This window comes from Paroedura picta, chromosome 5 (genome assembly GCF_049243985.1).
Source record: "Paroedura picta isolate Pp20150507F chromosome 5, Ppicta_v3.0, whole genome shotgun sequence".
In the NCBI taxonomy this organism is placed as follows: Eukaryota; Metazoa; Chordata; class Lepidosauria; order Squamata; family Gekkonidae; genus Paroedura; species Paroedura picta.
Genome location: NC_135373.1, coordinates 52,611,557 through 52,637,052, shown reverse-complemented (window position 1 = coordinate 52,637,052; position 25,496 = coordinate 52,611,557). Strand labels below are relative to the sequence as shown.

General features: G+C 45.5%; 2 protein-coding genes across 3 annotated transcripts in view; one reads left to right on the top strand and one right to left on the bottom strand.

The window, feature by feature from the left end:
* OPTN (optineurin) overlaps positions 1 to 25,496 on the bottom strand; it is an 89,830-nt gene that overhangs the window by 39,070 nt on the left and 25,264 nt on the right. The gene's annotated exons all lie outside the window — the stretch shown is intronic.
* The window catches only part of CCDC3 (coiled-coil domain containing 3), a 43,149-nt gene continuing 35,208 nt past the window's right edge, over positions 17,556 to 25,496 (top strand). Inside the window, exon 1 of the mRNA XM_077337963.1 lies at positions 17,556 to 17,993. Coding sequence (XP_077194078.1) covers positions 17,614 to 17,993 — 380 coding nt within the window. The 5' untranslated portion in view covers positions 17,556 to 17,613. The remainder of the gene's footprint in view (positions 17,994 to 25,496) is intronic.

The following is a 25,496-nucleotide window of genomic DNA, read 5'->3' as shown; positions in this document are numbered from 1 at the left end:
CTAACACACCTAACCCTCTGCAATCATCCCAGACATCAAAGAACTGTCTAAGTCAATGCAATCTACATTTCCAGATTTATTGGAGGCCCAACAGCAAGCTCTGTTTCCCCCAGTCCCTCCCCTTCCCAAACCCCACTCTCCCTGGGATCCACCCCTATATCTCCAGGAACTTTCTAACCCAGAGTTGGTGACCTTAAGACCATTAGTCTCTTTGCCCACCCTCTTCCTCCACTTGCTAACCTTTTGGCCTGGAGAAGCAGAAGAGGCTGGATGAAGGATCAGCAAAAAAAAGAAGAAAAAGGTCCCACAACTCCATCTCATCTTAGGATCGCAGAGTATTAAAGAGCTACAGGCATTATCTTTGGAAGGTGCTCTAGGTTGTAACTCTAGGGTAGCGATCCCCAACCTGTGGGCCGCGGACCACATGTGGTCCTTCGACTAATTGGAGGTGGGCCCCGAAGGACGACATCTCCCCCCCCCAGCCCTTTACAACACACTTCATTGTTGTGGCGTGTCTGTGTCTTATTTTGAAGGGATGTTTAAACATTACCATAGCAATCAGAGAGCGTTAGGGCAGTGGTTGAGGGTAGAGGAGTAAACTACCCCCCCCCCACCAGGCCTTAGTAAAACGCGTTGAGTGGTCCCCGGTGATAAAAAGGTTGGGGACCACTGCTCTAGGGATTTCATCTACCACTGATGTGTACTGCAGGGCTCCAGCTGACTTAGACAGCCAGTCATCTTATTCAAGGGATTTTGTTGCTTCCCCTCCTGGACCTGCCCCACCAGCTTGGTCTCAGCAAGCCCTTGCAGCTCCACCACAGGGGCTTAGTATGAACCTGGTCAAGAGTGACTCAGCCTCAGAAGGGTAAGCTACTTAGCCACCTCTTGTGCTGCTGATGGCTGGGATCCCGCTGAGCCCTGCCATCCATTTGTGCCCTTCTCATTGTTCTGCCCTAAGCCCAAGTGCCATTTGCGTGACCTACCCAAAGAACTTGCCTTGGACTGCCAGAAGCTCCTACTCAGACGCATTACGTGACATGGATTGGGGCAGGGGGAGGACTTCTACACTGCAATTGCTTCTGGTAAACCAAAGGAGAAGGGGCTTAGGGAGTTACCACACATATTCCACAGCAATCCTATTTTGATCCTCAAGCCTCTAATGTTTTAAAAGTCCCTTAGGACTTCTGTGCACCAAGTTTTTGCCACAGCTTAGCTTCTTAATGGTTTTGGTTTCCCCCCTCCTTTAAGCACAACTGTTTGCTCTCCTGGTTTTTCTTCACGTTTTCTCTATATTTCATGCCAGCTTTGCAGAGGTCTGGGGAAATAAATGGGGAAAATTTGGGTATAGGGGGAGGGCAACAACCAGCAAACTATACTGTGTGTGAGGGAGGAGGAAAACTGATGTAAAAGCTGCTGTACCAAAACCCTCAGTTGGCCAACATCCTAAAATCATCAGATCACATTCTTTTGCTTTAAAAAAGGAGAATAAGTTTGATGTTATGAACAGGACTCCATTAAAAAATAAACACAGAAAACAAAGGCAATAGGGGATACAGTGAAAATTAAACGTGGTTTTTCACCCTTGCTCTGGTTTTGGCAATTCCCCTATGCTCTAACATGGGTATTTCTCCAGAACCAGCCATTCCAGAAGACAGCATGAAATGACCTAGTCAGGTTGCATTCATCTTATTTCATACGGTCACTTTATGGTCCTTTTTTCCTTTGATGCTTTGTCAGAGCCCAATGGCAGAGTCCATTAAATTTCTTCCCAATCATGTTGTTCCTGTTTTTCCTTTCTCTGGGCTTAGCAGGCTCTGGTAACTGCTGGCAGATGCTGGGGACTGAAAAGGAAATGGCTGTCCTAGACTGGTTTACAGCTGAAGAGGCTAAGGGATCACTGTAGTCACCTTGTTACAATTGCACAGTCTGTGTGTACCAGATACAAATGGGTTAGGGTTGCTAACTGCCCTGAGGAAACATGTCCTGTTATTTTAAGAAGAAGAAGAGTTGGTTCTTATATGCCGCTTTTCTGTACCCGAAGGAGGCTCAAAGCAGCTGACAATTGCCTTCCCTTTCCTTTTATTAGAAATTAGAAATAACCATAAAGATTTAGGGCCATTCCGCACCAGGATCCATGTTGCAAATTGTTTGCGGAACAAAAAATCGCCATTTTAAATAGTGGAATTCATCGTTATGCATACCTGCCTTTGTAGTGGACTCCAGTTGCATTTCTATCGTTTCCCACAGGGTTCCGGTCTTGGCAAAAATCGCTAGCCAGGAAGCGATATTGCTGAGCTGTGTTCCGCCCCTGGCCGTCAAGCAGCCAATGGGCGGCTGTTATCATGCTCCCAAACAGCCCCTTTCCCTTTAAAGGTAAAGGTATCCCCTGTGCAAGCACCGGGTCATGTAAAGGTATCCCCTGTGCAAGCACTGACCCTTGGGGTGACGCCCTCTAGCGTTTTCATGGCAGACTCAATACGGGGTGGTTTGCCAGTGCCTTCCCCAGTCATTACCGTTTACCCCCCAAGCAAGCTGGATACTCATTTTACCGACCTCGGAAGGATGGAAGGCTGAGTCAACCTTGAGCCGGCTGCTGGGATTGAACTCCCAGCCTCATGGGCAGACAGCATCAGATAGCATGACTGCTGCCTTACCACTCTGTGCCACAAGAGGCTCTTCCTTTCCCTTTAAGGAAGGTTAAAAAAAAACACACACACACACGTTGCAACGAATATGCGTTGATTCGTTGCAACGGAGAGACCCATCCAGCAAGCAGGTGGTGTTTGAGCTGCCGTTTCATCGTTGCCACGCTCCCCCCGAGTGAAAAAAAAATCCCCCCCCTCATGGATGCGATTTTCAGCCGAAAACAGTGTGAAAAATAAAGGGAAAATAAACCAGCAAACAGGCCTCTGTGTTGCTTGTGCTTGGTGATTTTAAACAGAGGGACTGCAGACAGGGAAGCTTCAGTGGGTAAACGAAGGCTTGCCGGTGCGTTGATCTCCGCTCGCTCGGAGAAAAAAAAATGGCGATCGCTTTGCCGGAAGATCAGAGGAGAGAGCCAGGGGGAGGGACTTTGCAGAAACCGCAACAATGGTAATGCACAGAACTTTTCCGCTAGTGTTGCAGATTGGTTGCAGGAGTGTAGCGCTTTCCGGAGGGTGAATCCACTTTTTGGGATTTCCCTGAAAGCGCTACAATGAAGCGCTTTTTGCGGATCGGTTTCAGGAGTGTTGCAGATTGTCAACGACGTTGTGCATAACGGCAAAACTGTAGCGATTTCAATTAGTAACCATTGTGCTATTTTGGATGAATGCGGAACGGCCCTCAGTGTGTGGAAATTGGCCAGTGAAGCTTTTAATGGGATGTTAGTAAACAAAGATCACCTGGTAAATAACATTCCATTTATTAAAGGGATACCAAGACTTTTTTTTCTTTAGGCCTTTTGGCAAACCTATATGTGGCCATTCCACACAGGTGGTAAAGGCTGGGTTAGTGTCTATATGTACCCGGGGCTAATTCCTGTGTTCATTGCCGCCAGGCTGCCACCCTCCCGGGCCTGGCGTAGATTGAGCCCCAGAAGTCCCCCACTAAGGGAACACAGTTTTTTTCCGCATTCCCTCCCAGCACTGTGGGGCCAACAAGGCCTGTCCCGCAGCAGGCCTGTCTGGACGGGAAGAGGGCTCCTCCCTGACCTATGGTGGTTGGCAAGGAACAAAAAAAATGCCCTGGAGAGCTTTGTGGCACTTCATGGCACCACAGGGCAGGTCAGGGCATTTTTTTTGTTTAGTTTGCAGGAAGGTAGGATTGCGTGGAGCGCAACCCACCTTCCATCAAACTAAAACACCCCCCCGCTGCACCACCTATGTGGCGCCACCATCCTGCTGCTGTGTTTCCCAAGGGGATATATTTCAGCACCGGGGATGTTCTGGTGCTGACATGTGTCCCCTGTGGGGACATAGTATGCTGCAGAGCATGTGGCTTTGCAACAATGAACCCGCGGCAGCCCAGAGTGGTACCACTGGTGTGGAATTGGCCTGTGAGTTGCACCCATGTTCCACTGTAGAGATCTGTAACTTGTTTTGCAGAACATCATGTGTGCAAGGAGAAAGGGCTAGGACTAGCCTTGTATTTGGCTGGCAGGTGCCGTGATTTGAATCTGAGGATGCAGATGTTGCTTTGGGATTATCCCATTTGTGTCTGGTACACGTAGATTGTGCAGTTGTGACAATGTGACTACGGTGATCCCTTAGCCTCTTCAGCTGTAAACCAGGTACTCAGTACAGGGTCCCTCTTGAGTGGCTGGAGAGATTCCATATGACTCTTCCACGGAAACAGGTTCACAAAGCGGGCCTGTCATCAGTTCAGTTCAGTTCTTTTCTTTTTTCTTTTTTACAGGTCTCTAGATTATTTTCAACAGTGTTTCAACATCACCCTTAATTTTTGATATCTCATAGCAGAGCCTCCCTCATTTCCTCAAGCACAATTTGTCAAGACATTAGCATTTTGCACATTTTAAATAAGCAACTACTATCAACTTTTTTTGTTGGATGGGATATCTATTTCCATGTGCTCTGGGTTTCTTTAATTTAAAAAAGAGAAAGAAAAAGCAATGCTGTTTTTCTGAAAGGCCAATAATTAGCACTGTTAAAACAGACCCAGCTAATGAACACCATTTTTTCCTGCTTCGCATGGATAAGAGGATTAAGCTCATTATAAACAGGAAGAATAATTTTAAGATGTGGTTTTGCACATAAGTGGTATTTGCTAGGGCTAGAGTCATTTCCTTTTAGATCCCCCTTTGAGCTTTGACCAAGACCCAACTGCTGAAAGGCCCAAGGGCCTGGTTCTTCCTTGTAGTTCAACTGGTTCTAAAGACCCAAGAACAAAGCTACACAAATCTGTTCCCTCTTAATAAAACAGTAAGGGGTGTTGGGGTGGGCTGTGTCCGTGATCAAAACTCCCAGATTGGCCCCTTGGCCCCAGACTGACAAGCGGAATTTTATCAGTTTTATGTATTATTATCAATTAGACTTGCTTGTATAATGCCAATAAAGGTCTTATGTATGTAAGAGATCCTGGAGGATTTTTCCCTTCCTGAGTCTAGAACGGAATTACTGAGGGAGTGGGGGTGGGGGTAGTTGTACATTTCCTGGGCAATGGGAGACTCAATCAAATTGCATGTTCATATGACAGCTGACACTGAGGAGGCAGAAATCTGCAGCAGGTGCCTCAATTGGTGGACGAGCTGATATTGGCGGACGAGAGACTGAGAGCAGAAAAGGGAAGGAGATAAAAAATATGCTAACATTTATGCATTAAAAAAAGACCATCCTCAGTGCCATCACACAAGAAAAGTTGCTGTAAAACAAGTTTCAGCAGCCTTGCTGGAAAAACACTGCTGGTACTGTAGGCAGCATTTGCACTCCAAAAACGAAACTAATACAATGGGTTTTGTGCTGCAAAAATGGTGCCACATTAAGAATTAAAAAACTAAGATGTTGTTTTTGGCAGCCTTTTTGCAGTTTCCATGCTACATAATACACCCTGGCTAACCTGATCTCATTATATCTTGGAAGCTAAGCAGGGTTGACTCTGGTTAGTACTTGCCAGATAGACCACCAAGGAAGTCCAGGGTTGCTATACAGAGGCAGGTAATGGTGAACCATTTCTGCTAGGTGTTGACATAAGTCAATTGTGCCTTGAATTGATGGCACTTTCTACTACCAATATTATGGTCGGGTGAAAGTTTAAAACTGGCTAATAGCTGGCCACCAAGTTGGGGGGGGGGGAGGGAATGGTAAACAGCTGTATTGATCCACAGAAACTCCAGAACAACAAGGGAAATTCACATAATAATCTTTGCATTAGGGCCAGGCAAAATGTCACAACATATGGTAGAAACCCTTCATCAGGCAGACATTACAAATAGAAAAAGGGCAAACTCACTTGTCAGGTCTAGTTGGGGGGGTTAGATGCCGAAAGGCTTGCACATTTGTTTATTTCTTCCAGCACCTGCATTCTGGAAAGAAGTAAACCTAGAATACACTTTACAAGCCCAACCATGATTTATAAGCCCCTGAAAATAAGGCTGTGCTCTGCAGGGACTTGACCACTCATCCTATGCCCTTGATGCCCAGGAAGGAGCAGTAGGATTCCCGCCCTTCTCATTGTGGTTCCCCAAAGAATTACTTGGCTGCAGGACTTGCCTTGGCCAAAGCCTCTGGTCGGTGATTATTGGGAACACTGCTCTGAACTAGGTGGGCCTCTTTGAGCTGATGCCATGGGGCACTTATGTTCCTTTGATGATAAAGGCAGGGGTTTTGCAAACAGCACTTAAAAGTAAACCTAAGTGTTTTATATGAATGAAAGACAAAATCCATGCCTCCATAACTGAAGTAAGACAGACGTTAGTGCTTGTACACAACAGAAATACTGGAGGACTTGATTGGGGAAAAGGTGAGATTTCCGACACTGCTTTGCTGCACAGAAATGCTTGCATGTTGGGAGGCAGCACTTTGCTCAGCAAAAGGACAGACTGCATAAAAGGGTAGGGATGGGCAATAGAAGAAGGAAAACACTTTGTGCAGAGGGAAGGCAGCAGACTAGGAGGGAAACATTAAGGAGACGAGAGGAAGGGGTGAGGGAATGGAAGTTTTTGTACACTGGGGAAAACAGGCACCATAAGAAAACACTCCAACACAGGCTTGAAAATAAGCCCACCAAAGTCACTGGGCCATAAAAAGGCTTATCTCTCCTAAGTGAAAATGTTGCAGAATGTTTGATCTTAGCTGTCCTGCTTTTCAAAAATTTCTCTGCCTTAAATGACCAAGCAAGAGGTTTTTTTTTTACAAGGCTGTTACAAAGTAAGCTTGTTTGGCAAAGATCCATTTCCCTGGGTTTGCTTTCAGGATCGCAAGTGACCACTGTGAGTATCTGATCTCCTAACCCACTTCTATAAATATCCATGGGAAAATATGCACTTGGCTAGTACCCCAGACCCTTTTGCACGAAGAGCATCTTTATTGGGGATGAGATGAGCAAATTTCAAAAATACTTCTGAACCCTTCCATTTATCCTCAGATTTGCAGTTGTGAAGGTAGATTCAGGTGGGCAGCTGTGTTGGTCTGAAGCAGCAGAACAAAGTTTGAGTCCAGTGGCATCTTTAAGACAGACCAAGTTTTATTCAAAGTATGAGCTGTCTTGTGCATTCATGCTTGGTCAGGATGTGTGCTTGCGCATGAAAGCTTATAACTTGAATGAAACTTTCTTGGTTTTAAAGGTGCCACCGGACTCAAACTTTGTTCAGTTGCGAAAACAGAGTCTCAGGTGTTTTATCAGCTGGACAGTGAATAAATTTCCTCACCTTTGCTGCTGAATGCACAGCCTCTAGCTGCCCTGCCTGCAGGAGGCTTATCAGATGGGGGGTAGGGGGAGAGGATTAAGTAAACTAGTCATGAGCAGGAAAGAAATTAATTTTCTGGGACAACAAGGCACAGGGAGTTTTGTATGCCAAAATGGTGTCACAGCAGGTGACCAGGAACAGGGCCCAACAAGCGTGAGTTGGAATGCCTGGTCTCCCCGCAGAGAGGTAATAAGATCCCCCTGGGAGAACTAGGTGAAAAATCTTCTGAAAGGGAAGGAGCACACAGATCCCTTTTAAAATTGACAAAGAAGGAGTCCGACCAAAACCCACTGGTTTTGTGCAGCAGCTTAAAAAAAAATGTTTGCATATCTGTGAATTGAATGTCAATTATGAATGTCAGGAATATATTTTTATTTCTAATGGAGGAACAGTTGTTTTTTTTATACCCCAAAGGAGTTTTCACTACCCAAGGGGGTCTTCAAAATGGCTTACAATCACCTTTCCTTCCTTTCCGCACAGCAGACACCTTGTGAAGTAGGTGGGGCTGAGAGAGCTCTGACAGAACTGCTGTGAGAACAGATCTAACAGGACTGTGACTAGCCCAAGATCACCCAGCTGGCTGCATGTGGAAGAGCAGGGAATCAAATCCAAATCTCTAGATCAGAGGCTGCCACACTTAACCACTACACCACACTGGCTCTCGCCTGATACTGGCTTGCCTAATAGCCTGTCTAATGTTAGAACTGTGCTTTGGTTCAGCTAATATAACACAACCCTTTAGACTATAAAGCTGCAGGAATCACATCATCTTGGTGATGCATCCGATGAAGTGGGCCTGGGTCTGAGAACATGGATGTCACCCCAGGACTATAACTATGCTGAATCACTCCCATCTCAATGCATTCAAACTGGAGTAACACTGCTGAGGCTTGCCCTGTTTGGCACTGGCATCTTTAAGGTGCCATAAGCCTCATCAATAGTTGACCTTGAACCAGATTATGATAAACTAGGGACCAAGCCCGTTGTACTTGTAAATGCAGCGGCACTAGGTGTGCTTTTGGGGCCGGGGGAAGGCTTCCTCTCCATTTAAGAAGGAATAACTCCAGACTGGCAAGAGATCTTGGAGAGCAAACTCAAAGAACTCTGACTTGATTATGGCCTTTTACTATTTCAGCCAGAGAGTGAGATCTTCTCCTATATTAAAAAGAATTATTTGAGTTAGAATATCAGAAATTAACTCTTGATGCTTATAAAACATGCTCTCCCTTAACCTTCCGTATTCTCCCCCATCTGGGCCCAATGGCCCCATATATCAGCATTTTAATAAGCCCAATTCTGCGCAGAGCTATCCTACTGGCAAGGTTCAATGAAGAAGAAGTAGAAGTAGTAGTAGAAGAAGAAGAAGAAGAAGAGTTGGTTCTTGTATGCCGCTTTTCTCTACTAGAAGGAGGCTCAAAGCGGCTTACAGTCGCCTTCCCATTCCTCTCCCCACAACAGACACCCTGTGGGGTGGGTGAGGCTGAGAGAGCCCTGATATTACTGCTCGGTCAGAACAGTTTTATCAGTGCTATGGCGAGCCCAAGGTCACCCAGCTGGCTGCATGTGGAGGAGTGCAGATTCGAACCCGGCATGCCAGATTAGAAGTCTACACTCCTAACCACTACACCAAATTTAATGCCACCTGCAGTCCTGAGAGATAATAGATCCCTGAAAACAGACCATGTCCATACGGTGCCAGTGATATTGAGTCTTTAGTCCACATGACATTTCACTGCCCCTTTTAGGAGCCCCAATGTAAATTCCACATGAAGGGTTTGTTAGTCCAGAACACTAATCCTTCTGACTCAATCAAACTTCATGTTGATAGGGTGCCTGAGAGACTCAAGAAAGTTCCCAGTTTTAACAGTGTTCAGTTTACTCGTCAGTCATAGTTAAGGTTTTAAATGGAATCGTATCAGTTTTATGTCTTACTAGTAATAAAGCCCGCTGTATGCCGAATACAGCGGGCGCTAGAAACTGACCTTGTCGGGCGGCGGCTCTCTGCCTAAGTAGGCAGCCCTGGCTAACAACTGAAATCATTGTGCACTCTGAAATCTGTGCACTCTGTAATGCAGTGGTCCCCAACCTTTCTGAGGCTGGGGACCGGCACGGGCCGCGCCCGGGCCGCGCCCGCGAGCCGCGCCCGGGCCGCGCCCGGGCCGCGCCCGCGAGCCGCGCCCGGGCCGCGCCCGCGAGCCGCACCCGCACATCGGGCCGCTTGCTGGCAGGGCCGCTGGTGGACTGTTTCTTCCTGGAACCTTGTTGGCTGCACGATAACGCGAGAGGCGGCGCTGCAGAAGCCGGGGCAGGAAGCGAGCCGGGAGCGGCTGCGAGGACGGCGGAGACCATTGTAAGTTGGGGGCGAGGGGGTGGTGCGCGGGGGCTGCGGCCTGCGTGGGAAGATCGGAGCCCCGGGAAGCTGCACTCTGCTGAGGTTCCCTCGGAGGTTCCCTCGGGCGTCAGGCCAGGAGCAACTGCAAGCCGCGCTGCGCGCGGCTTGCAGTTGCTGGGGCTGGGAATCAGAGGGAGCAATCGGCAGGCGCTTCGCGCCTGCCGATTGTTCCCTCCGATTGTCTGTCATGAGGAAGGGTCCAATCCGGACCCTTCCTCATCCCGGACACATCCCGCCCCAGAATGCCTTACTCTTTTATTTAGTCCGTGGCGCCCGTGGCGCCACGGGCGGTGTTCAGATTATCAGTTGGACTTCCTTGTATAATGCCAATAAAGGTCTTAGGTATGTAAGAGATCCTGGAGGATTTCCCCCTTCCTCTGGGTCTAGAACAGGATTATACTGGGGGAGTGGGGGGGGGCGACGGCAGTTGTACATTTCCTGTGTTGTACATGGGGTTGGACTCATTACCCCTTGAGATCCCTTCCAGCTCTGTTTCTATGAGTACGTCACTTTCGTAACTTATAACCTTGACTATGTCTAGATTCAAAAGTGCCATTAATTTACTTATCATTATTCCTGTATCATTACAATATTTTGTTCTTAAAAAGAAGCAAACCAAAGGCAGGATAAAACTCATTTGCTATTCTAATCACTGAGCAGTCCCATCCCTTCAAATTCCCTCCTTGTGCAGTAGAGGGCAGTATGGACAAGTCCTGGAAGGTAATCTGGGACTCCGTGAGTGATCCCAGGGTCTCATCACAAACCACGGGGAAACAGCCGTGCCTGGCAGTATGTGGGAAACAGTATGCAGTGCTGTGCCCCCTCCTGATGCCTCATTCAGAGAAAGCATTCGAGATAATTACTGTGAAGTCCGTACTGAACATATTCCACCAGCATTGGCATTTCAAGAAATATTTTTAGATTTAAAAAGTCACTTGTCAGCTATTCAGTATCAATTGAAAGATTTATTTTAAACCCTCTCTACTTATTCGCAGCCCAACTGCTGCCTCCTCTTCTGCAGCCATATTATGTTGGAATAAATAATACTGTTTTAATGCAATCCAGAATCCACTAAGTTCTCAGCTTCTTTGCCTTGGGCCCCTTAATTTTGTATTCATACTAAGGTACTCCCCGCACGAACATTTTAAACGGTAAAACGGTAATGACTGGGGAAGGGAATGGCAAACCACCCCACATTGAGTCTGCCAAGAAAACGCTGGAGGGCGTCACCCCAAGGGTCAGACATGACTCGGTGCTTGCACAGGGGATACCTTTACCTTTACCTACACACACACACACCGCCCTCCCCGGAGACTCTAGTATAAATATATTATTAGAAATAATGATATTTATTACTAACTATTTATTATTAACTGGGACGGGAATTGTCCGAGGGGCTGAATGACCCCTATCATACTTTGGCCATGTTATGAGAAGACAAGAGTCACTGGAAAGACAGTGCTAGGAAAATTTGAAGGCAGCAAGAAAAGAGGAACAGCCAACATGAAATGAATGGACTTAATCAAGGAAGCTATTGCCCTCAGTTTGCAAGACCTGATTGAGCCTGTTAATGCTAGGGTGTTTTGGAAGCAACTAGATGGCATTCAACTCACACACAAATGAATTTCCTATCACCTCAGTCTGAAAAAGGGCTTTTTAAATGATCATATACAACACTCAGACTAATATTGTGAGCCTCCAGGTGATGTCTAGAAAAAACAGAACAAAATGGCAGCTTTGAAGACTAGGCTGTATGGCTTTGTAGCTTGCTGAGGTTAATCCCCTTCCACAGACTACAACCTCAAACCACTAGGAATTTTCCAAGTGGGAGATCTCACATAAGGCCATAGATTTCAGCCTCTGAAGCTGCCGTTTTCTCCAAGGGAACTGATTTCTATAGAATGGAGAACAAAAAATCTCCAGGCCTCACCTGTAGGCTGGCAATTCTACTTAAGGGGCAGTTCCTCGGGGCTCTGAGAATCTCATAGATTTGGCCTACCTCCAAGAATGTGATTTGACCCATCAATACATACAGAGTCCTTTTCTGTGGAATTTCCCATGGGTCTCTTTCCCTCTCTCCCTCTCTCAAATCTAATCTAATTTCCATTCTAACTTCCGAAGAGATATTTATTTGGTTTGGCTTCTTTCTGAGTTTTGTCTTTCAGTTCTTCCCTGGATTTTCCTGATGGCTGAACGGGGTGGGTGGGTACTGGCTTACAGTCCTTTTGCTGGCTTATTAATTCTCTATATAAACACCAGAGCATTCCTCATCTTCAACAAGAAAAATACTCTAGCTGGCATGATCCTGAGTCTGGCAGATGTAGCTGCCTAAAAGAGGCTGTTCTGTGGCCATGTCGCTGGGAGCAATATGGCTGTCACCCATTTTGTCTGTTGTAGAGCTACACCGTGCTTTGCAGGCGCTCTCACACCATGCATCCCTCCCACACAGCCCTACTGCCTCTGCCACCTCTTCTGTGCCAACTATAGGGATATGCATTTAATCAAGATCCAACGCAAACTACAACCAGTTGTAAATTTTATACATGTTCCATCTCCAAACTGAGTATGTTTGGACTTTCATGAGAAGTTAGAAGCCTCCTGATTTGATGGTTATTCTAGTGTTTTGCTGTCGGATTTCATTTTGTCGGGGATTTCTCAATGCAGTCACAGTACTCTTGTGCTATGACCTGATCACTAATAAAGAGCTGAAAGATTCCAGTGCCTCTGTGTTCCTTGACTCATGGATTTAACACTCCACCCTTCTGCAAAAAGGGACCATCCGTTTGCAGTCTTGTTCGATGCCAGGAAGAGACCTTTGGGACACAAGAAAGAAGAAGAGATTGCTGGCCACCCTGCTGTGGGAGTTGGGGGTGTAGAGTGGCATTAATATACATTGTCATGGCTGAACATTCACTATTTTGCTCTTTTAGTCTGAGCCAGAACAAAATCACAAGACAAGCCAGAACGAAATCATAAGACAGGCTTCAAGGTAAGTTTATTTTAGATCCCATCAATTAAACTTCCCTGAACGGCATCATTTCCAATTGGAGGCTCCCTCTCCTTCACACATGTTGAGCTCACTCATGTGAAACATTCTGAACAACTACAAGAATCTGGCTATGAGCATCCATATTCCTGTTCCCTCCTTATAAACTCCTTTCTCTTCTCCCTATTTCCTCTTGCTTGTTGACATGTACGCTATTTAGACTAAAATCTCCTTTGGCCAGCATTCTCATTATTGCTACATTTATTAATTGTCTGTTGTAGAGCTACACCGTGCTTTTCTATCCCACATCCCCCCCCCCCCCGGACTTAAATGGCATTGTAGAATAATTTAAACAAGAACTTGTCTCCCGCTGCTCAGGCACCATTCTTTAGACAGGTCTTTAATGTGACTCCTTGGGGTGGCACAAGGAAGAGGGCACCAATCCATCGCAGAGCAGCAGGTAGTTTCCACAGAGCAGCAGGTAGCTGGCTGGCATCTCCTTCTGGTAGTGGAAGACGTTGCTGGAATACCCAGAAGAAACATGGCCCTTTCCTGGAGCACCAGGAATTGACAGCTGAAGGGTATCTTCTGGGAGCTGGCAGCAAATTTCCCATCAGGTAGGATGGGAGGAGGTCTGATGGGCTAGGGTTGCCATCCTCCAGGTGAGGCCTGGAGTTCTCCCATAACTACTACTCAATTCAGATATCAAGGAAGGAGGGAGAAGAAATGGTGGGAGAGAGAGATGCAGGGACAGAGCCTCTAAGAGCATTTTGCCTACCTCTTAATTCTGTTTCCTAGGGAGTAAATTTTAGACCAAGGGAGAAAGGATATTAAGTCAGTTTTTGTTCAACTATATATTTTCTGTTTTGTAACCAGTGACATCCTATAAAAATAGTTAAATGTTTCTTTGTCTGAAGCTGGGGGGGGGTCATTCTGCACCCACATAACAAACTAAGTTGGCTAAGACTGACCAAGAGACAAAAAGAAGGCAAGGAAGTACTTGCCTAGGTCTGAATTGCTCTGGTAAGTGGGATTTCCAGGTGTTCTCTGCAGCCATTGTACTTTGGAGTAGAAGGGCCATTCTTAATTTGATGAAAAGTCCCTTTGGAGACAGGAGTAGTGTGTCTAGGATGCAGGTTACTGCCACCAAAAGGGAATCCTAGAAGTATTAGGAGGGTAAGGATGGAATAAAACAGGAAAGGTGCACTCCTGATTGAGTTCTAGTAGTAGAAGAAGAAGATCTGCTGGTTTTTTGTACCTGACTTTTTACTACCCAGAGAAGTCTCAAAGCAGCTTACAATTGCCTTCCTTTCCTCTCCCCACAACAGACACCCTGTGAGGTATGTAAAGCTGAGAGAGCTCTGAGAGAACTGTGACTGGCCCAAGGCCACCCAGCTGGCTGCATGCGGAGGGGGAGCGGGGGATGAAGCCCAGTTTTCCAGATCAGAGGCTGCTACTCTGAACCAATCCACTAAGGTGGCTCTAGTAGCATGGGGTAGAGTAGCATGGCTAGTAGAGTTAATTCTACAGTCTCCGTGGTAGAATAAAGACCTATCTTGCTATACTCCCTGTTTCATGGAAGTTCTCAGGATCCTTACGCCTACCAAACCAATGGAAGCTCCTTGGAAATGCTCCCGTGAAGCATTTCAGGGATGAAATTAAACACTGCAAATGGAAACTATTCAGTTGCAATACAATTTACCCGATGACCACACCTTTATTTTGTGGACTGACCAAGACCTGTATTTGTCACTGGAAGAGAAATTAAACTAAACACATTTGTAGAGGACAAGCCACGCACAAGAATCTGCTTGGAATGGTATTCACACCTGCAAGTGCTCCCAGTCCGTCATTTTTCACATTTACTATGATACTTGTGGCAATCAGAAGGACAGGTTTCTGCAGAATTGTCTGTTGGAAGAGCATGTGCCCTTCAGCATCACCTTTATTTATTTAGTTAGTTAGTTGTAACGTCTTTAATTAGTTGTAACACCTTTATTTAGTTAGCTAGTTGTAACGCCTAAGCGAGCCTCTTGTGGCGCAGAATGGTAAGGCAGCAGACACGCAGTCTGAAGCTCTGCCCATGAGGCTGGGAGTTCAATCCCAGCAGCCGGCTCAAGGTTGACTCAGCCTTCCATCCTTCCGAGGTCAGTAAAATGAGTACCCAGCTTGCTGGGGGGTAAACAGTATTGACTGGGGAAGGCACTGACAAACCACCCCGTATAGAGTCTGCCATGAAAACGCTGGAGGGCGTCACCCCAAGGGTCAGACATGACCTAGTCCTTGCACAGGGGATACCTTTACCTTTAATGCCTAAGCAGTAGGAGCCAAGATTTCTGAAAAAGGCAAAGACTTTGCTTTTTTAAAAGTTTGCAGCTGTTCCTAGCGGCTGGGACAAATTTAGTTTCACTTAGAAAAACTTCCTCACAGTTGAGTTGACTGCTAATTTTGGTGTTTTCTCCATCTATGACATACGGCTCCCTTAGCTGAAAAAGAAGGGAGGTGGAGTTTGGGTAAGACCAACTGTTCTGTGGTCAAGACAAACCACTGAAAAACCTTTGGATGCATCCTCTGTCGTAGTAGCGTCACCTAAAAGAAATGCTGATCTGTGCAAAAGCTGGGAAAAAAACCCAAATCAAACCCCTATATAATTCCCATTAATGCAGCCAATATGTTAACAAGCGAAGCACGTGTTACATGGGTATGTTTGGCATTTGAATACCAGGCATATCACAAAAGTTACAGCATATGAGATCTGTAAAGGAGGGCAGAATGGAGTATTAAAACATTTCTAGAACATGCTGATGCAATTGCCCCAACGCTGTACTCCCCTCGGACAGCTGTGACAGCAACAGTGAGAACAGCAGAAGTTGGTGGGCAATAAGGTAAACATAGTCAAGATGGAACCATTTCTTCTCACTGTTGAACAATTCCAGTGGTATTTTGAATCTGATGCAATTTTAAATCTTTTAAAAATCATTTAATTTTTTTTAAGTCTTAATTTTTTTAAACTGATATGTTTTTCAGATAATTTTCAACTGTACATCTATGCTGTTTTTTCCATCATTGAACTGAGATGTCTTGCATTTTTGAATTGTGGTGCCAATGGTTATCCTGGTCTAAATAGCTGCAAATAAATGTCTTTGAATCTTTGAGAATGTTCAACAAGCATGCGCACACATGAAAGCTCATGCCTTGCATAAAACTCAATTGGTCTTAAAGGTAATCTCCATCCGAAAGACGCAAGAGGATACCAACAGCTAAAGCAACACTCCGGTCCATTCCGCATGACTTTAATGTAGCAGAAGGCTTGCAAATTGTAAATGCTACTAATTTGCAGTTCCGCAAGACGTCGCACGCAAACTGCAACACTCCTGAAACAGTCCCACGAAAAGCGATTCATTGTAGAGCTTCTAGGGAAATTGGGAAAAGTGGATTCACCCTCTGAAAAGTGCTACATTCTTGCAAACAATCTGCAACACTAGCAAAAAAGACCTGTGCGATCGCCATTTTTTTTTTCTCAGAGCGAGTGGAGAGCAACAAACCAGCGAGGCTTCTCCAGCTACACTCCCTTCACAGAAGTGCTTTAAAGCTCCCCTAAGTCCCCAAGCACAACACAGCCCCGTTTGCAAGTTCCCTTTATTTTCGGCCGAAAATCACGCCCGTATGGGGGGGGGATTTTTTTTCCACTCAGGGGAGCGTGGTAATGATGACTCACCAGCTCACACACCTGCTAGATGGGTCTCTACGTTAGGAAGAATCAAGGCATATTCATTGCAACGTGTGTTTTTCTTTTTCTTAAAAAAACCCCTGTGCTTAAAGGGAAAGGGGCTTTCCCGGAGCATGATAACAACCGTCCATTGGCTGTTCGTTTGATTGACGGCCAGGGGCGGGACAAAGCACAGGATTTTCCCTGTCCAGAGCTGGAAACCCTCCCAAAACGTGTGAACATGTTCATTGTCAAGTTCCTGAGGAATGCCCGGCTTTGCTATGGGCTCGACTTCAGCCTAGAGAGTTCCCTATCATATCTGCTAAGGAATTTGGGGCAACATACCCCATTCCAATCACCAACATTTGATCCTCCAAGCCAAACAGTGTCCAGGGAAACAGAACTCATCCAAGTTCCCTCAGCAACCCCTTCTTCCATCAGCAATAGGTAATGCATTAGCATCAGCATCTGTTGGATGTGATCCTCACTGCTCGTGTCTGTTCTCCACCCTCCTATGCTGACAACTTCTGTAACATCCCTTCTCTTCTGATTTTTCTTTAAAATTGCATTCCCAAATCAAGATCTGCCATCTTCCACATTTTCCCTTCCTTTGAGTCCTTTCCCCTCTGCTGTATTTGTGAGCAGCATGTGGCTCATTTTCTCTCTCCTCCTCTCTGCTTGCTTTGTTTTTAAGCGACCAAGAAATAATGCCAAGAAGGCAGGAGGTGAAATGGAGCATACGGCTAGCACCAAGCCCTCTTGATATTTTCTGCCCTTGATCCTTCCTTTCAAGTCTCATTGCAGGATTCTTCCCCTGGCTCCAGGACTTTTCTGTTCAAGAGCAGCAGGGTATCGGCACTAATAACAGCTGCCACGACTGCCTCGGTTCGCATGTGAGCACACACAGCAGTGTACTGCTTTCTCCAGTTACTGCTCCACCCTTCCCCTGAAGAACAGCTCCAATTGGTCAGGATCTGCACCCCTGGCAAGCCTTAGGCCCCCGCCTCTTACCAGGGATCCTGTTTCATAAACTGAGCTTCAGATTCCTTAAGAAAAAATTATTAAGCACTTGGGAAACTTCAGCATCTCGCTTGTGTGCAGCCGGCACACTCATCCTAGTCACCATGCTGCAGAGTTTGCTGCTGCTGCTGCTGCTGAGCCTCCTGTGGACTCAGCTCCACCCCGGCCTGGCCTGTCAGCTGCCATCCGACTGGAGACCCCTGAGCGAAAACTGCCGGGCTGAGCTTGCGGAAATCATTGTCTATGCCAAAGTCCTGGCCCTGCACCAGGATATCTACAGCATGTACAACTACTTGCCCTGGCAGTATGAAGCCACTGAGGAGGGGCTTTTCTACTCTGCTGAGATTGAGATGCTTTGTGACCAGGCTTGGGGGAGCATGCTGGAAGTGCCCGCGGGATCCAGGCTAAACCTGACGGGACTGGGCTATTTCTCCTGCCACTCCCACACGGTCATGCAGGACTACGCCTACTTCTTCTTCCTCAGGTGAGTACCTCTTGCAAAAAAGACAATCTGTAAAGGTCACCCCGCCCCACGTAGGATGTTGCCTGTGCCTTAACAACACACTAATATATCACAACCTCACATTTATGGATTTATCCTTTTGAATATTCACAGCACTTCACTTTCATAATCCCACCAATTGTTTCCAAAACCCTGGAAAGCAGGACATTTTATATTGGTTACCTGATGTGCTCATTTCATTCCTGGGACTTCTGTATGTAAGAAAGCCTGAAGTGGTACAATTCTACTAGCTCAATCCACATACTATGTTTTTAGTGTGGTGTAGTAGAAAGAGAAGTAATACTCTTTCACTATGGAAACATGGGTAAGAGCCTCTTGTGGCGCAGACTGGTAAGGCATCCGTCTGAAAGCTTTGCCCATGAGGTTGGGAGTTCGATCCCAACAGCCGGCTCAAGGTTGACTCAGCCTTCCATCCTTCCGAGGTCGGTAAAATGAGTACCCAGCTTGCTGGGGGGTAAACGGTCATGACTGGGGAAGGCACTGGCAAACCACCCCGTATTGAGTCTGCCATGAAAACGCTAGAGGGCGTCACCCCAAGGGTCAGACATGACTCGGTGCTTGCACAGGGGATACCTTTACCTTTTTATGGAAACATGGGTACCAGTCTCCATTTTGGCATAATACTCACTGTGTGGCCTTGGACAGTCACTGTCTTTCAACTTAACCTATCCTCCAAGTCCCTCCAGGACAGTAGGTGGAAAGAACTCGATGCATGATGCCCTAAACTCTTGGGAAGAAGGAATGGCATATGCAAAATATGATCAATGGCCAACAATCTGAGATTCTGCTCTCAGTAAAGACTCTCTTCTAAACTTACCAAAGCCAGCAATCATAGGCCTATTATGCATGTGTGTTTCCCTCACTTTCATGATGCACGCCTCCCAGGGTTGTCATTGTTCTGCATGGCTTTTCCTTCCTTCAGTGTGCTCAGTTTGCTTTCTGGTCACAGGTTCACTGACTTTTCTGAGAGTGCTTTTCTGCTGATTTTCCCTTTGTTTCACTTCCAAGCCAAAGAACAAATTTTGAGTCCATAGCACCATTAAGACCAGCACCGTTTTAATCAAGGTATGAGCTTTCGTATGCAGGCTCACTTCTTTGGATACATTGTCGTTGTACCTGAGGAAGTGTGCGTGCACACAAAAGCTCATACTCTGAATAAAACTTTGTTGGTCTTAAAGGTGCCACTAAAAATTTGTTCTGCTACTTCAGATCAACATGATACTCACTTGATTCCAAGTCAATGGTGGTTCAAAAGTAAGAAGATTCTCTCAGATTTCCCCCCTGCCCTTTTTGCCACACCATGGTCAATGTCTACCCCATATGCACTTTCTGCCATCTTCCCCCCTTAATCAGTGTACAAGGTCCATTTCCTCCTCATTTCTTTTACAAGTGGCATGAATCCACTGATATAACACTATTGCTAGTCTTGGCTCGCTGAAAAAAACATTAGCATGATGGGGTGATGTTTAAACAGTACTGCGTGAGGTTTAGTTCCCTGCTGGTATTGACAAAAGAGGGTCTGGAGAGGAGGTAATGACAGTGTAACCCCCCTTATTTCTCCTTCTTGTATAAACTAAACTAGACTATAAACTAGACTAACCTAAAAATAAGAATATAAAACTCCAAAGTATTTTGAAACTTTCATTGCATCTGTTTTATAAAATAGTTATCATTTTCCTATTTTACAGCTGGGAAACTGTGATTAATTTAATTTACCTAAGGGTAATTTTGGATGGAGTCACTGAATCAGTCGGTGCGAACTTAAATGGACTCCAGGGAATGGTAGAGGACAGGAAGGCCTGGAGGATCATGGTCCATGGGGTCGTGATGGGTTGGACACGACTTTGCACCTAACACCAACAAGGGTAAATTTATTTAGGGTTCTGTCTTCTTACTGTGTTATTAGCACCCAAACTGCAGAGTATACAGCGTAAGCTGTTAGCACAATAAATATCCCAGAATATGAAAAGCCTGTACTGCTTAGATGGTATGCAAGTTAAGGCACGAAAATTCAATGCTAGAAAAAGTGTGTTTTCTCCTTAAAGCTAAATAACTTGCCAGCCAATGTACAGCTGGACAGAAAAACAAAAATAGCACTAACAGTACAAATTCACGTGTGATAATCAAATTATCAGTAACATGAACTCCACAATGATCACTTATACAAAAATGAAGTCCCATGAGAAGTGAAGAATGAAGTCACAAATGCCCTGAAGCACTTTGAAAATATAATGCTGCTTAGATACAAGTCCTGATTTGGCTCTGTGGCTCAATGTTTAGAGTATAGCACTGAAGCACTGCATTAAATCCACATTTGACTCTGTGACTTGACAGACATCCCAGGTAATTCAGTCTGTTTTGAATCTCTTTTTCAATTAGTCACAGGAAAGCCAAATAGACACTTTGCTGATTCTGATTGACTTGAGCCATGCACAAGAGTCATATTACAGCATGCTCACAAGAAGATAGTGCCTCCGAGAACAGGCAGGGCATTTTCTCCCTAAGGCTATGGAGTCACGATATGGCTGGAATCAAAGAAAAATACTTCTGTCTCCTCCCAAGTTGATCTATTACATTTTGGTCTTTCTCTGTTTTCATTGTGGTGAGTATAGTGCAAGTTTTACTCTTCTCTACTTTATCCTCACAAAAACCCTGTGAAATATGCCAGGGCAAAAATTATTCAAGGTCATTCACTGGCCAAAGAGAAATTGGAATGTCACTCCCACACTCTGACCCTGTACTCCAGGTTGGATGCTGAGATAGCCTTGTGTCCACAGCAGTGCCAGATAATTTGAGGGGCAAAGGGAGGAGGCAAGGCTGAGATGCTTATCCTGCGTGAAACTTCCGCTCTCCACGCTGTTCCTCCCAATTGACCTCTGCAATTGAAAGCAGAGAACAGTGCTTGGTGGGGGAGACTTCAGAGAGGGAAACAGGAAGAGCAGGGAGAGTTGGGATGCATCATCCCTGTGCCCCTTCAGCTCTTAAAATCCCCTCTACCCTATACCTGCACAAGGTTGCACCAGACCAACACTTTAGGAAAGAGTTCCATGGCTGTCACAACCTCTAAGCAGGACACTCATTAATGGTGAAGGAAAGCAGAATAGTTTGAGTTAGGCTGAGAAGCAGTCAAACAAATGAAAAAATGCTATGCAGCCTACCTTTCACTTACAGACCCAAAATAGGCAGTGTTGATGTTGATCTCGTTCTACATGTGGGATATTGTGTTTATTTAGAAAAGTCATACCATGCCTTTCTTTTATTATTTATTCCCTTCATTAATAATCTCCCTTTCTAACCACTAAGGACGCAAGCAGCCCTGTGAGGTTGGCTAGGGAGGGACTGACTGGCCTAAGGCCATCCAGGAAGTTTCCAGGACAGAGTGACGATCCAAATCTGGGTCTTCCATATACTAGTCCAGCTGTTACATCACACTTCACACTATTATGATACTCAAGATGGCTAACATCAACAAGAAATGGCAAGCAAATCTTTTAAAATTATTAAAAAACCCAAATAATAGATCGAAGACCAAGCCGCCAGCAGCACCCCTAAAACACACAGGCATATACAGCCATTAGAAATTAAAAACTTTAAGCCATCAAAAACCGTCAAATCAATCAGATCAGCAGTAAAATCAACAGTAATAAGATAAAAAGCAGTCGTACCGATTAAAACATTCTTTCACAACAGGGAGAAGCAACCACAAAAGCCTTCCTGAACAACAATGTCTTCACAAATCTTTGGAAGCCCAAGAGCAAGGAGCCATATTTGAGAATCACAGAGAAGGGATTCTACAGTCTGGAGGCCACAGCTGAAAAAGCCCTGTTTTGTTGGCTTACCAGCTAGTGTAGAAATGTGGAATAAGGTACCAGGAACTGATCCTAAAGCACACTTGGGCTCATAGGGGTGAAAACAATCCTTAAACATTTCTGCCTCTAAGCCATTTAGGGTTTAATACTGCCCACTGTTACCAGAGTCCCTCTTGCCTAGATGTGTGATGTCTGCCCCAGCTCCACCCAAGCTAAATTTGCTTTGGCAACCATTTTAGGAGCTAGCAATGCTGTTCTTTGAAGAAGGTGAGGTTAAGGATCTCCTCATGAGTGGCCTAAACTTTGGGTGGGAGACTGATTCACTGACAGACCATCTGCATGCCTACCCCACCCATTAGTATGGGTCCTTGCAAAGCCAGGCACCAAACCTTGATCTATCAATGTAATTTCAACAACACAGAGTGTGTATAGCTGTTAAGCACCATCAAGTCACTTCTAGGGGTGTAAAAAAAAGATGCAATTTTTTGGGAGGTTGGGCCAAATCATCCCAAATTGATTTGGTAAAGCCTGAATCACTGGTTCAGTTTAGTGTTTCAGACTCAGCAAGATTTGGGTTTCCCCGAATTGATTTGACTCCACTGGTTACAGATGCAGCAGGACCAGTGCAGTACTGCCCAGGGTTGTGATTCTGTGCTGCAGCCCTGCTGAGCCAGCATTTGCCACAATGTCAGTGGGTTGTGCTTCTGGGTGCTGGAAGGTTGGCTCCGAGTTTTGCTGCTCAGCACTAGTTGGGTGGCACATTGCACTGGTTCTGCTTTCCCTGCAAAAATGTCCCCTCTTCCTCTGTTTCCACTTCAGAGATTCTCTGATGCAAACTTGGTCCTGTTGGGTTGGCACTGTCACAGCGGCATCAGTTCTACTGCTGGGCTGGCCTTGAAAAAATGTTCTCCCCTCAGTTTCACTGTAGAGGTTCTCTGAGACATTTGGCCGGGCTTGCATTGCTTTGCCCTTTCTTCCCACCATAGGAAACAATGGAAGATGAGGGCATTCTCTTTGGGTGCCCATAGAATTGGACCCCCTGCCCAATCTCTTTGAAACTTGGAGATTCTTTTGAAGAGATACTCCAGCAGCTATGCTACACATCTGGCATCTCTACCTCAAGCCTTGTCCCCACCAGAGATACCTAAGACAGGCTAGATTTCCCAAACACTTTAATGGCTCCATAGGTTAAAATGGAATTGAATCAATTTGGAAACCCAAATCAAAAGTCAAATTGATCCAGCTTTTCTGATTTGGCTCCCAAATCGCACCAGAGAATCCTAGTTTGGGTAAAATCTCAAATCTGCACTGATTTGTGTGTGTGTTTTAAAGTTCACCTGAACCGAATGCCCACCCCTAGACTCACTTCCATCTTATGGTGACCCTATGAATTCCCAAACCCTCCAAAATTTCCTAGAACTAACAGTCTTGCTCAGCTCTTGCCAATGGAGGGCCACGGCTTCCTTGGTTGAGTCAATCCATCTCATTTTAGGTTTTCCTCTTTTCAGGCCACCTCTAACTTTTCCTAGCATTACTGTCTTTTCCAGTGAGTCTTCTCATAATTGAGGTAAAGTACAATAGCCTCAGTACAGTCATTTTAGGAAGAGTTCAGGCTTGATTTGATCAGGAAGCCACTTATATGTCTTTTTGATGATCTATGGTATTCATAAAACTTTCCTCCAAAACCACAGTTGAAATGAATCAACAGTGACACATCTTTACACTTAAAAATCTTTTAAGACTGCCCTTCCCTGCCTTAATCTCATTCTGATATCCGAGTTGCAGTCCCCCTTTTCATTGATCATGGAGCCAAGGAACAGAACGTCTTTAACCATTTCAGTTCCTTTGACATTAGCCTTAAAGTTGTGTAATTCCCCAGGAGTCATTACTTTTGTCTTCTGAATGTCCAGCTGCAGCCCTGCTTTAACCTTCAACAGTAGTTGTTAAACCTTCACTATTTTGGGCTAGTAATATGGTGTCATCTGTTTATCTCAAATTGATAATGTTCCTTCTACCAGTTTTCACCCCACCATCATCTAAATCGAATCAAGCTTTCGTTATGATAGGTTCTGCATATAGATTCTAGAGACAGGGTGATAAAATACATCCTTGTTTAACACTTCCTGAGGACAAAATCTAATTACATTCAATCAGCCAGGTGGGCCTGATTATTTTTTACTGGCCTTGCCGGAATGTCTCCCCAGCCTGCCCCAGGCATAGGTAAAGCTTCCATTCTGCCAGCCCTTTCATCCCCCCTGTCTGGATGCAATTACCTTTTCCTAAATTTCTGGGACCCCCCCCCCCCCATTAGAGTCAGGACATCCACAGTCATCCTGTACTCACCCTGAATCCCTAGATGTTACTCTTTTTTTTGACAGTTTGTGCTGGGTGCTGTTAACTACCACTGTTTTGCCAGCCAAAGTAGCACCACTGGCTCAGAGACTGCCAACTCTGTTTTTCTTTCTTGGGGACTTTGAGACAATTTTTCTTGCCTTCTAAACAAAACAATTTCACTGTTTTTAAGTTTGAATATCCCTGTATCTCCAAATTTCCCCTCAATAAATTCTAAACTTTGCTTTGGAAAATATCTGGTTGTTTTGTGATTACTAGTAGTTTGTTGTATTGAATCATCTTGGTATAGCTATTAAGTGCAGTGGCCTCTAAACTGGCAAACTGGGTTTGATTCCCCCCTCCTCCACATGCAGCCAGCTGGGTGACCTTGGGCTAGTTACAGTCCTGTGAGAGCTGTTTTCACAAAGCAATTTGGTCAGAGCTTTCTCATCTACCTTACAGGATGTCTGTGGGGAGAGGAAGGGAAGGTGATTGTAACCCACTTTGAGACTCCTTCGGGTAGTCAAAACCAGGGTATAAGAACAACTCTTCTTCTGTTAGAGGCAGTCTGAGCTTGCTTGCACACTATCCAGGTAAATATCCCTAAATCATACATTTTGCTTAGCCTAATTTGCTGTGGAAGCAGGAAGGCACTCAGCTTAAATCCCCCAGATTGGTTGTACTTCTGGATCCCAAATCCAAGTTAGGGAGCCCATACATCTCTAAGGATACACATGAAAGGGCGGACATGTGGTAACATCATACTATGAACCGGCAACTGATACAACTAGGCCACGATTCTTTGGAATATGTTGTAAACCTGGGCCTGGATCAGCTTTATCCCCTACCAAGAGCACTGTTCCACCACCTCCACATACCAGTTTAGGTTTTCTGCTTCCCAGGGTTGCCAACTCTGGGCAGGGAAATCCCTGGTCATTTTGGGGGAGGGGGCTAGGAAGGGTGGAGTTTGAGGAACAGAGGGAGCTCAGCAGGGATGTGATTCCATAGAGTCCAACCTCTGAAGGTGACTTTTTCTCTAGAGGAATTCATGTCTTTGGTTTAGAGGTCAGTCATAATTCCAGAACCCCACTTGGCTTGGAACCAGCTGAGGACATCAAGAAGATTGGCACAGGCTCTCTTGTTACCTCCTTTTGGCTTCCACTGGCCTGATTCACGCTGAGCAGACAGTGGCTGAATCTTGTTGCCTTAATCCTGAAATCACTGTGATGGTCAGAAGGCTGTCCTGCCCCTGAAAGGGAAAGCAGCCACTCTCTTGAGCCTATGGAAGTGCTACTCCAGCATCCAGTCACCTTTGAGAAGGGGG